The sequence below is a fragment of the Anopheles moucheti genome, chromosome X, assembly GCF_943734755.1.
Source record: "Anopheles moucheti chromosome X, idAnoMoucSN_F20_07, whole genome shotgun sequence".
Lineage (NCBI taxonomy): Eukaryota > Metazoa > Arthropoda > Insecta > Diptera > Culicidae > Anopheles > Anopheles moucheti.
In genome coordinates, this window is record NC_069142.1 from 9,130,289 (window position 1) to 9,142,752 (window position 12,464).

At 42.3% G+C, this 12,464-nt stretch overlaps 1 protein-coding gene across 1 annotated transcript in view; it reads left to right on the forward strand.

Annotated features, from left to right (window-relative positions):
- LOC128306436 (uncharacterized) overlaps positions 1-12,464 on the forward strand; it is a 103,179-nt gene that overhangs the window by 78,070 nt on the left and 12,645 nt on the right. The window contains exons 20-24 of the mRNA XM_053043957.1: positions 2,375-2,533; positions 6,814-6,875; positions 8,856-9,071; positions 9,252-9,819; positions 10,703-11,158. Coding sequence (XP_052899917.1) covers positions 2,375-2,533; positions 6,814-6,875; positions 8,856-9,071; positions 9,252-9,819; positions 10,703-11,158 — 1,461 coding nt within the window. The remainder of the gene's footprint in view (positions 1-2,374; positions 2,534-6,813; positions 6,876-8,855; positions 9,072-9,251; positions 9,820-10,702; positions 11,159-12,464) is intronic.

A 12,464-nucleotide genomic window follows, 5' to 3' on the forward strand; every position in this document is an offset into this window, starting at 1 on the left:
GTGTGTGCGTGTGTGTGTGTGAGTGAGAGAGTGATTTAGTGCAATAAAAAAAATACATACAGTTTGCGCATGTGATTTGCGACTTCTTTTGTCTAAACTTTGTCTAATTTTCGATAATTCTTTCTTGTTTTTGTTTATTTTTTTTGCAAAACTTTTCTTTTCCTTTCCTTCATTTTTTTGGGTTTTCTATTAATTTGAAATGTATCGTTTCAAGTGAACTTACGAATGGCGCAAATGAAACTGTTTTCACCGATTCAACTTATTTGCACTACAAAACAGATAAGAATTTCTGAAGGCCTCATTGGAAATCGTTCATACCGCCCCATCCATATGCATCTCCCCTTAGTGGAAAACCAAAAGAAAAATAAAAGAATAACACGTACATATCATTCTTTTCACCGAGAAAACCCAGTAACAAACTCTCGCCAAGGTCCAATGTTCCTTATTCAACTTCCCCCCGCCCCGGACCCTACCTCAATGGTTCTAGTTGCAATTTGTTTTATAACTCTCATTTGCCATTTTTTGTTTGTCATCCTTTTCATTGCATTTTAGCTGTTTGGAAAAAATAATTAAAAAAAAAATTCAAAGAATCGATATTTTATAAAACAGTCGTATAAACGGATAAAAAACTTTTCCATTTACCAAACGTCACAACTGTCAAGTGCGAAAAATAAAAAAAAGAAAAATAATGCGACAAATGTCAAAGTTGACGTTTTTTTCTCTCCTAACAATAAAAACAAGAAAACTCTTCACCTTGCCCCATCTAAATCACGTAATGTCTTTTATTCTCTATCTCTCTCTCTCTCTTTAATTTCGTTTTCGTATCACTCTTAATGCTCTCTTGCCTTCTTCATTGATTACTGTACTATTTTTCATTATCGTATAAAATGCTCTCGCGCTATGTTAACTTACTTTACGTTGTCGTGTTTTTTTTAAATTTTGTTTACTTTTTACTCATCAACAAGTATCTTAGACGATGTTTGTCCATTTCTATGTGTCCATGCATAACTTACCTTCCGTTCGCCTACCTTTCATTCACGTACCGTGCTTTAATTAACTTTACTAACTCCCCTTTTACTACTATTTATCACTTCAATGTATGCAAAGCATCAAACTATTTTTGCCCCCCCCCCCCCTCCAACCACCTCCGTATCACCCCACCAACCCCCTCATTCTCTTCGTATCGCTCCCAAAAAAGTATGTCCTTCACTGTTCATTGTTTTTTAAATTCAACTTTTCAAACTATATCCTATTCATAACTTCATTAGATTTAATTTCAAAAAAAACACTTCACTAAATTCGTTTACTGTCAATGTGACAAGTACCAAACTGATCTGTGATTTTGTGCTTCTTCTCTTTTCTCACAATACCTCTCCCTTTCTCTCTCTCTTTCTCTCTCTTTCTCTCTCCCTCTCTCTTATCATCTACCTTGCTCTATTTCGCGGTCACACATACACCAATCCGATAATTGTGTCGGTGTGAACTGGTGGTGTGTATGTGTGTATTGTTTCGCCGTCCCTCACACCATTTTCCACATATGTGTATGTGTGTGTGGGGTTGAAAATTCGCGAAATCAATTGGGAATGAAACGCGAAAAACCTTTACAACCCACATAATGCAACAAAAACAAACACATACAAAACTACACTTTTTGTTGCCATTTTGTTTTGTGTGTATGGGTGTACAATGACACTAATACTAATAATAATTGTTTTTAAAATACGCACACAAAAACGCTAAACTAAAAATTAATTTATTTTTACAAAAAACACCGCATTTTCATATAAAAAAATCAACACACACATACACAACAACAACAAAAAACATCGAAAATTGATAAATCTGTATTGAAACAAATTTTGATCGATCTGTACCGTTTCCGTCTACTACTATTACTACTACTACTACTACCACTACTACTTTTATGGTCTGATTACAACCTCACATATCCAAAACACGTACACACGCACACATGGTAACCATATTCGTGTTCGTCCATCAACCTTCATCACATTGAAAATCATCGCCAACTAAAACAAAAAATCATCGCATCATCATTATCCGACGAATACTTCCAATGTTTGTAAATCGCACGATCGAACCACCCTCACTGGCTGCTTTATCGATCGAAATCCCTTATTTTTCCCCCCTTCTAACTGTAAACTTCAAATATCTCCCGTTCCGATTGGTGTGTTCCATCTGTGAATATTTTGATTTTGAAAAAAAAAATACTGGCAACAAACAAATCAAACTGGAAAAAACCCCAATATCCTCGCCATTTTCCCCTAAAAAAAACAAAAAAAAAAACAAAAAAAAACTCTACAACAACAAAACAACAAATTCCCCCATTTTATACACTCACGGCCGAGCGCAGAAAGAAAACGACGCGCCTTAAGTATGACCCACCGTACGTGAAGAAACCGATGGCGAAGTACGTTGGGGGCGCCACGGCGGCAAACCACCACTCGCAGGACGACGTTTCGCTGGAGGGCTCGAACAAGATGATGTTCGGCAATCAAACCACCCAGTTCAGGTAAGTGTGTACCAGCGGGGCTGTCCTGGGTTGTGTACCGCGGTTGTATTGCGTTTTTGCTTTTGTTTTCTGTTTCCGTGGTGGTGGAAGGAAGAGGAGGAAGGGGTTGGGGGGTGGGAAAGACTTTTGGGTCATCGAAGAAATAACACAAAACGCTACTTGGGTGGATGTTCAACGTGTATCCCGAGGTGTCTATGCAGACCGGCAGGGATTCGGTTTCGATCCCATCGCTTCTCTTTCTCTCGTTTCGTACCGTCCGTACAGCGTCCGTGGCTTGGTCGTATAACTCCCATTTATGCCGTATAACAGTTTGCCTCAATGCATACTCGTTTTGCTACACTCGTTCATCCACAAAAGCACAAGAAGAGAGTACACTTTGCGCTGCGTACATGTGTTGCTGTTGTGTGTATGTGTCTATGAATATGTATAGATATATGTATATTTAAATATGTGTGTGTGTATGTGTATATAAGTGTGTTTGGGCCGGTGTGCATTGGTGCACCTGCACCTGTCGTCTCCTCACAGGTGTATGTTCTACAAAACCCCATCATGCAGCTAACCACTTCTCTCCTGCTTTTCAATCATCCAAGGACATCTAAGCACAGTAGTCACAAGAGGAACACGACTCTTACAGCCTTTGTTTTTCGCATCACAAAAAGAGGGTTTGGAAGAGATTTTCCATCTTGGCAATGGGGGTGAGGAGAAAAAGTAGGTCTGAAAAAAAAAACACACACACATACCGACACACATTCCCACAGTGCACCATGTGTAGAAAGCTCTTTAGAAAGAAATGAAGATATACATACGAAAAAAAAACGCACAAAATCACTTGTATCGAGACAAAGAAAGTTGCGCTCGCATCTCATCTTCGCACCCTCACTTCGGTCTCTATGGGCGAGTGTTGTGGCAATCCCATCCACCAGAAGAAGCAAAAAAAATATGGAGGTGCATTCGCACCGGTTTGCAAGTTGCTGTTGCTTGCTCTCCCCTACTGTCCCTGTCTGCTTTTTGACTCTACCTGGTTTATAGTTTACCTTTTGATTATACGTTGCCATTCTTGGGCCCTTATTATACTTCACCACTTACCGTGTCAGTGTGATTCAGGCGCATTTCAACGTCAACCACACTCGTTTGCGACCGGGAACCCAGCAGCCTGCGCTGGTGCAGGGTTTGCGTTTGTGTGGCTTTGCCACGCGCCACGATAATCCTCCGCTCCTTCTGAACAGGCAGGACTGTAAGAGATTGCAAAAACAAAAAAATCGCTCGATAAGTTAGTGGTTACAGCTGGGTTGCTGCGCACTAGACAGTTGATTACTATTGGGCGGATTTTTCTACCAACAATCTAGTCCGTATAACAGTTTTACTGGAAGGAATTGTTCATGGATAAATGAAATATTATACGCACCGGTTGTCTGTTTCATGCGCGAAAAGCAACATTGCTCGCTAGTAGATTCTGTTAGTGTTAGAAAATTTTCCTTCTAATCCTTCTAATCCGTATAACAGTTTTATGGGGCAAATTAAATAAGCATATTAAACATAATTTTTCTGTTAAGCGAATGAATAGAGACAGACATCTGATGAGACATATGTTTGTTGCGCGTATAACACTTTGTATAACAGTATTACTAACGTGCCTTTATATGGATCACAGACGCAGTCACCAGTGCCGTTCGTTTCGCCAAATAACTCTTCATATTTTCCATGCTTATATTCCGTGCTTTTCTTTTAAAACAAACTCATCTAGATAAACATAAAAAAACCTCCCGATACAAGCGCCTTATACATTAATGCTGGAATTATGAATCGAATCGGAACTCACGCACACTCGGCACACATTTGAAACAAGAAATTTTTGAACCGTACTACATATTACGACCACAATTAACGAAACCGAAACGTGAAACATTTCGTCTCGCCTAACTCCGTCGGGAGTGCTTTTGTGCTACAAAAATAAAACGGCACCTGAATCGCCACATTTCCACCATTTGTTAATTTGACACTTTTTAATAATGGCAATTTCGATTAGTTTAGTTTTTATTTTGTATTCTCGTTTTGGTTTTGTTTTTTTTTCTTCTGTTTTTCTTTTTTAACGTGCCCGTATAACACTCATGTCACTCTTGTTTTAATGCTGTATTACGCTGTTTTTAATGCTGATAATTAACTACATTTTTACTTACATAAATAAAAAACGGCGAGCATTTTACCCGTATCTATGTTTCCTCCCATTGATCTTGGTTGTGTGAATGTGTTTGTGCATATTGCGCTTTGTGACGAATGTTGTGCTTCTTCCCGTCTTAACACTTCATACGGATTTGCATTTGTTTGCTGTTCCATTTTGACACGATTAGTGAGCTGTTCCAAATTCATTGCGCACGTTGATTTCGCTTGTTTAGCATATTGCATACTTTATCTCTATCTCTTTTCCTTCTAGGGATCTTGTTAAGTTTGACAGTTTTTACTCTAGTTGTTGCCTTTGAGGAATGGTCGTAGAACAGAACCTAGTATCATTTTAGTACAAAATATAGGTTAAATCTTTTCTAGAGATAGAGCGCATTTCGAGTAAAATTTTCTTTCTTTAATTTTGAATGATAATTTAATGCTTTTTATAAAAAAAATAAGGAATCGGTTTTGGATATTAGTTGTTTGTTAGTTTTTCTTCGTTTAATTATTTTATAATAGTTGTTTTGTCATTTGTTTTGCAATTGCTATTTGTTCGTATATTTTATTTATTTTATTGATTTTACATAATTTCGTGTTTGTTTTTCTGGTTTATTTTGTATTATTTATTGGCTTTTTATTTTTTTGGCTTGTTTCTCGTTGACGAACGTTCTAAACATTATGAAGAAGCTCGCTTAGATGCATGGCACGAACGGCGAATGAACGAATGGAGCATTATGATAATCACCAGAGAGATATACAGTGAATGACCGCTCGCATCATGTTAAGCTTTGCCGTTTGGAATGATTTTGTTATGGAAAACGCATCCTGCTGTCCCCATTAAACGAGAATGGCATTCTATTGCGTAGCCGCTTTCTACTTTTTCTACACGCAAAACCTGATAGACTAGACAACGAACAAACAAACAAAAAACCTCCCCGATTGTAGCGATGTATTTATGAAAAACACCCGTTGGTTGCGCACGAATAAGCACGACTCATATTTAGTGAATGTGCGCTCTGCTTGTTTGATTAATTCCTTTTTTGTTTCCTTTTATTTTTTTCTTTGTTTGTTTGTCAGCATATATGCTACACCGTTCGTTTGTATGCTGCATCTAACTGGTTTCCAGACTCCTTCCCGTTACGGTTTTTTTGGTTCTGGTTTTTGTTTTCCTCTCTCTTTCTCTTTCTTTCTCTCTCACACACACACTCACACCAATTTATACTAGAGATTACAGCGTTCAATTTTGCCATTTTCCTAGCGTTTTAACCTTTGCGAACCGTTTGGTTACGCCGTTTGCGAAAGTTTTGTTTTTTGTTTTACGATTTTGCGTTCGATTGCTTAGGATACGTATTGTTTATCGTGCAACCAAGTTTTACTTCCGTGAGCTGTTTTTGGAACCAGTTGGAAATGGTCCGAACAGCTCCTCGGCCTCCATTCTGTTTATCCTGCTCTATTACTCTCTCTCTTTCTCTTTCTATATTTCTTTCACTGTTTCTCTCTTTCTCTCTGTCTTTCTCTAGCACATAATGATCTTTATTCATATGCAACACAAATCTCCATCTGAAGCATTCCAAATACTTTTTATTTTTTCAATAAAAAAGCACCCTATTTAAAGTGCCCTATTTATTCCCTACTTTCCCCATTATTGTAGAGCGTAATGTCTTTTATAATGATAACACTGCATAGGATAGAACTAATACCGATTTCGTTCTGCTCTTCCCATCGCTCTTCTTTTCTCGTTTTCTCTTCTTTCTTCCTTTCTCTTTCTCTTCCAACCTGTTGCTCTCTTTGCTGTCTTTTATCGTTTTCGTTCTGTTTTATTCGGTTTTGTTTTTATCAAAATTGTGTTACTTCTTGCAAAAAAAAACTGTCGCTTTCTAAACTTATCTTCGATTTATATATTTTGTTTTATTTTACGGTTTTTGTTTCGTTATGTATTTTCCTTCCGTTTTTGTTTTGTTCTATGTTTTCTTTTTCTTTTCTTTTCTTCTCTCCTTCTTTTTTCTACATTTTCTGTCGCTGCAAATCGATGGCCCCAACCAAAACACCTTGATGCGGTGACGTGACGTGACTGCTGCCCGGGCTATTTGCGCAATCCTGACCGGGAAACGGAATTACAGAGACCATAAAGCCATTCGCAGGATGACCGGATCTGTCAGTGAGGACGACCCAACACATTCCGGTAAGTTTTGAAACTGTTGCAAAAAAAATCATGAAAAGATAGAGAGAGGTAAAGTCCTTCCGTATTTCCGTTAGAGACTATTTATACAGAGTAGCATAAAAATGTGAATGAGAAATAAAAAAACCACTTGCACAGCAAATCCGAGCCCCAACCAAGAAAATATTTCACTGGTACTGGTGAAATTTCATAGAAATAAATCACAATTATTAGATAGCATGAATATATTTGGATACTACTTAGCAACTAACGTCATTATTCGAGTTTTTGTTTTATTTAATTCCCAATTGGCTAAGAGTATTTTCAAATACAAAATAGTGTTATGAATTAAAAAAATTTATTGCAATTTAAAGAAATTTAGCAAACTTGACACATTTGAATTTTTATTGTTATTCTAATTTTTTTTAATTGCAAAAATGCTATCATCTAACAATTGAAAATCCTGGACTTATAGCTGGGACAAACAAAAAATCAATTTCACAGAAAAAGTTTTAGAACAACAGCGAGGAACCCACTAACTAGCAGTCGAGAGCTGTCAAAGTAGCCTATGATACTATTTGTTCGCGCCGTGCGAGTTGCATGCCTTTATGCGCATTCTCATTTTTTCTACTATCATTTCGATTCCAATTGGGAACCTTCATGACAGCACGTCGGCTGTTTTAACTTATAATGTCTAGCGGTATTTAATTGTAATGATTTAGATTTTGGCTCGCAAACGTCGCGTAGCGTGTTGAAAATTAACTAATATTCTGCTGATTGCATACATTCAGGCGTTTTTAACTCAATTTTTAACTCGACAAAAAAGCGTCAGCGAGCGTAGTGTACTTTCGCGATTAAATTACCTTTGTTGATAGCCTGTGAGCGCGTCACAACAAGCTTTGACAGCCAAGCATGTAGTTAGTTAGCTCCTTTGCCGTTGTGTGCGCACGCACAATAAGCTCCCAAGCCTTCGATCCCCGATAAAGAGTCCCGGCCGGTACCCGGGGGTAGTATGTAAGAGGCGGCACCAACACACTTTATAGTTCACAAAGCTCACGCTCACTCACACTACCACTCATCCTCACCCTTATCGCAGCTCATCTCGCTCATATACACAGCCTACTTTAAGCTCATCAGCGACCTGTTCTGAAACTCGTATCGCCATGCCCGGTGTCTTCTTTCTTTCTTTCTTGCTTCCGAACATACTGAACCATACGCGCGTTCGGGGTGGTCCGGCTCACTTTCACTTGGTCGTCGGTTGCCCCTCACCCAACCCTCTTCATCTACCTTCTCTGTTTCGTACCGGTTGATCGACAAACATAAAAAAATATGAAACAAAACAAAACCAAAAATCAAAATGCAATAACATGCATAATTATTTAAAATAAAATATCAAACAACTACACCGCTCATCCCGGCCGCGCTCCCCACGAAAATGCGCCACTGTCTCCTTCTACCTTCACCACATCCCTAAAAACAAACAAACAAACAAAACAAACAAAACAAACAAAACAAACAAAACAAACAAAACAAACAAAACAAACAAAACAAACAAAACAAACAAAACAAACACCACCACATACTCCTCGTTGTAAAATTGGTCACGGGGACTCAACTACCAACTACTCTGCAACACTACACAACCAAACGGGAACAACCATCCTGTGTTTGTCAATGTGTATGTGTATCCGTGTGTGCGATATTTCATTGCGTGCGATGTGTTCGTACTGTTTGTGGGCTTGAAACGAACCACACACATACTATTATTCCACTTCCTTTGTTTTCTTTTTCGGAAACGAATCAAAATGGTGTACTATTCGACTTGTACACCCGATTAACGCACACACACACTCTCTCTCTCTCTCTCTCCCGCTTTACCCTTGGTATACTAACACACACCTACACACCTACACACATACACACGAACACATACACGCAAACATTATTCCCTCATCGGCTGCTACGGATGCGGTGGCACTGGTGTTGGCACATGTTCGTTGGCAGGCGAGGAAGAGACGGTCTCGTTCATCGATCTGCCACCAAACAGTCTGTTGAACAAGCAGATGCCGGAGAAGGGCATCCTGAAGAAGCACGGTCTCGGGCTGGTGCTGGGCGACGGGACCAAAGACAAGTGGCACGCGGCGAACGAAGACGCGCAGTCCGATAATCTCGAATTGATTGCTCAGCAAGAATCCACTATTCCTTCATCAGGTGGCCAGGTGGTCGTCGGAGGCGGCGGCGGCGTGGGCGTCGGCGGTGGCGTGGGCGGCGGTGTTGGCGGTGTCGGTGGTTTGGGCGGTCCCGGCGTCATCGGGGGCGTCCTCGGCGGCGGTGTCGGCGGCGGTGGGGGCATCATTGGCGGCGGGGGTCTCGGGGCCGGTGTCGGTGGCGTGCTCGGCACCGTCTCGGACGTCGAGCGGACGATGAAGAGTCTGAACGGCTACCATGAGGACATCCTCGAGGCGCTACGTTCGGCCGCGCAGGCGCAGCGCAGCAGCGCCAACACACCGTCCGGCAGCATCAGCGAGGAGCTGCTGCGGAAGACGCTTGCCGAGTGCGTGACCGGGTCGCAGATCAGTGCCGCCAGCGTGCATCCGCAGGATCGCGAGTACAAGCGGAGCGTTAGCTCGCGAACCGGCAGCCGGGAGAATGTGTGCGAACCGCAACCGCACGTGCTGAGCGATGCGGGACAGACGGCAACGCTGCTCCATCATCACCGCCAGCAGCAGCAGCAGCAGCAACAGCAGCAGCATCAGGTGCAGCAGGGTCTGCTCGGGGATGAGGACGATACGCCGTCGGTTGGGCCGCTGCGTATCCGCAACCTGGAGGATCTGATCCGCCAGCTCGAGCACCATTCGTCACGGCACATGAGCCCGAGCGGTTCCGAAGATATACGCATGTCCGAGACTGAGGCCGACCGGCACTATAGGGTAGATAGTTCAGCCGCCTGTAGCGAATCCTCTCATGGGTGAGTATCGGTTTTGGTGGGAGCCATCTAATGGAAGTTAGCACTACGACTAAACTACTAGCACCTCTTTGAGGTAGTTCCTGCACTCTGTTTTTAAGTTGTCGACAATATCAAATATTAATATCATATCAATATCAATGTCAACAATAAGAATCTTTTCTATTTGTATTTGTAAGAATTCGGTGCTCTGAACTTCTGACTTCTGACATCTTAAAAATTGATCGATGGTAATTCTTGAGAGTGTGGAATTCTGAAGGAACACTAATGTTCCGAGATTAATTCAGTAGTAATCTTCAGATACTCATAAAAAACTCTCTTAAACTCGTGAATCTTCGGAGATTTAACAACTCTTGATTTATAAAGACCCTGGATAGATGTCTTTGGAGAATTATGAACCTTTACTGATATATGAGCTTTTTGAGATTAGCTGAAATTAGTCCTGAAGATCATCAGAAAATGGATATTGAAGTCGGACAGATGAATATCAAGAGGTTCATACATCTTGTGAGAATTAGTTAATGATATAGACAACACTTTAGTGAAGATTTGTGTGAAAGGCTTCACTTGAAAGATTCACAAATCACAATACTGGTATGTAGGACAAGGCTACCCTAATGTCAAACTTCAACCAGTATACTTGCAAATACTTCCATATTGGCTCTAGGACGTTATAGTATCTCATAAATCACTAGTATGCCAATCTCGCGATGACTACAGCTATAGACCATGCAAGAGATTTCAATACCTGCTATGTGACAGGTATCTCAACATGTCATAGTTGTCAACGAGCACCTCAGTAAATTGTTCAATACACTTCAAATACTAGAAGCAAGGTGACGTTCCGTTTCTCTCATGTACACCTCTTCCATTCCACACCCCGCAGGTCGAATCAACAACTAGCTCAGGTACAAAAAACTGCCACTATACTGCCTCCGTACAGTAGCCGCTGTCGGCCACCACGTTCCGATGACGAGGGACGGTTCTCGTACGGTGGTGGCGGTGGCGCCGGCAGCGGTGGCGTCGGTATGGTCGGTGCGGGCGGTGGCAGCGTACCCGGTTCCGGCACCGGTCGGTATCGGCATCCGGCCAGCATACGCCACCAGGGCCACCAGTCCCATTCGCCCCATTCGCCCCACTCGTTTACCCACCATACGCATCACGGGCACGCGCACGGCCATTCGTCGCATGCCGGGCACTCATCGCACCATTCGTCCCACACGCACCTGCACCAGGACGACGAGGGTATCTACGAGAGTGCCGATCCGGTGCATCCGCACGCACACCCGCACGACCGGTCCGGGCTCGATCGGGACCAGCGCGACACCAACGATAGCGAAAGGTAGGTCACTCTTAACCGCTACGCGCTTTTGTTAGGGTTTGGTTTTATACTTTCCTGTGTTTCTGTGGCGTGTGCAGGCGTTTATGCACCTTGTTTGGGTTTGACGTTGCCTAACACCTGCTAGAGTACAAAGCTTTCTTTCCATAATGGTATGCATTTTTGTGATGTGGCGCTTCTGACTAGCGGACGTCCCTAGCGTATTACTGCAGTTGCGATCTGTTCTGTGTCGAACCTAAAATGATGCTGAAACACATTTTGCCAAATAATCTTAAAATCAATACAGCAAGCGTTGAAGAAACCTCTTCGAAACCTCATTGCCTGACATTCCCCGGAATGGCTCTGGTGCAGGAGTGGGTTTACCGTAGCGATCACGTTCGTGACAGTTATGCACTGTGAAGCGCAATATCTTAACCGGGACTGTACCTATTTTTGGCAACTTGTACTCAGTATCAGTACACCGCGAGTAGGGATGTCAGCAATACCGACGACTTCCATTCGGTGCGGGTTGTCACGATTAAACGCCAAACTTGCTTGCATAGACATATCTAGCGAATTTCTAGCTCAATGTTAAGTTCCTTGATTTGATTGCACTTATTTATGAATACCCGTCCCCCACCCCTACCCCCACAAATTGGCGCGCTACTTAAAGAGGGTCATCGGTAGTGTTTAGCTATTCTTCCTCCCGCATGTCACACGGTGTCAATACACACACCAACCCAACCGGAACAATCCAGTTTGCGGCGGGACTTTTGGCCCGATCCGATAATCTCGCCCCCGTTCCCGGCAGGCAACTGCACTGCCGCGCGTGAGAAGTTGTTGGCTAACTGCTGCGAGACTGCATACAGCAGGCTCGATAGCACTACCACCACCCGCCCCAGCCCTGTTCTTGCTCTGCTGTTGACGTACCCATCCCTTTAGTGCACCACTTTGATGTACGATGACCCTCTAGGGTGTGGCTTATTATACATGATGCTTTTTTTTGGTTCGGTTCATCTCATCCAAAACACTGCTCATTACCATCTGATCCTTTCCCCACATCTCGCATTCGTGGCAAAATGTAAACAAACTGTGCTAAACGGCAGCGAATGTGCGCCTACCATCGAGCAAACCGTCCGGTACCAGCTGCCCGACAGCGGGCACCGTTCGGATTGGATAGCACACTGCCACACATCCCTCACCACCATCTTTCTACAACACATACAAACCCTTACCCACGCGTCAATCATGCAACAAATCGAGTTTATCGCTGTTTGTATCACTTACGTTTGTTAAGTAGTATATTCTTCTGGTCGTTATGATTTCGTTT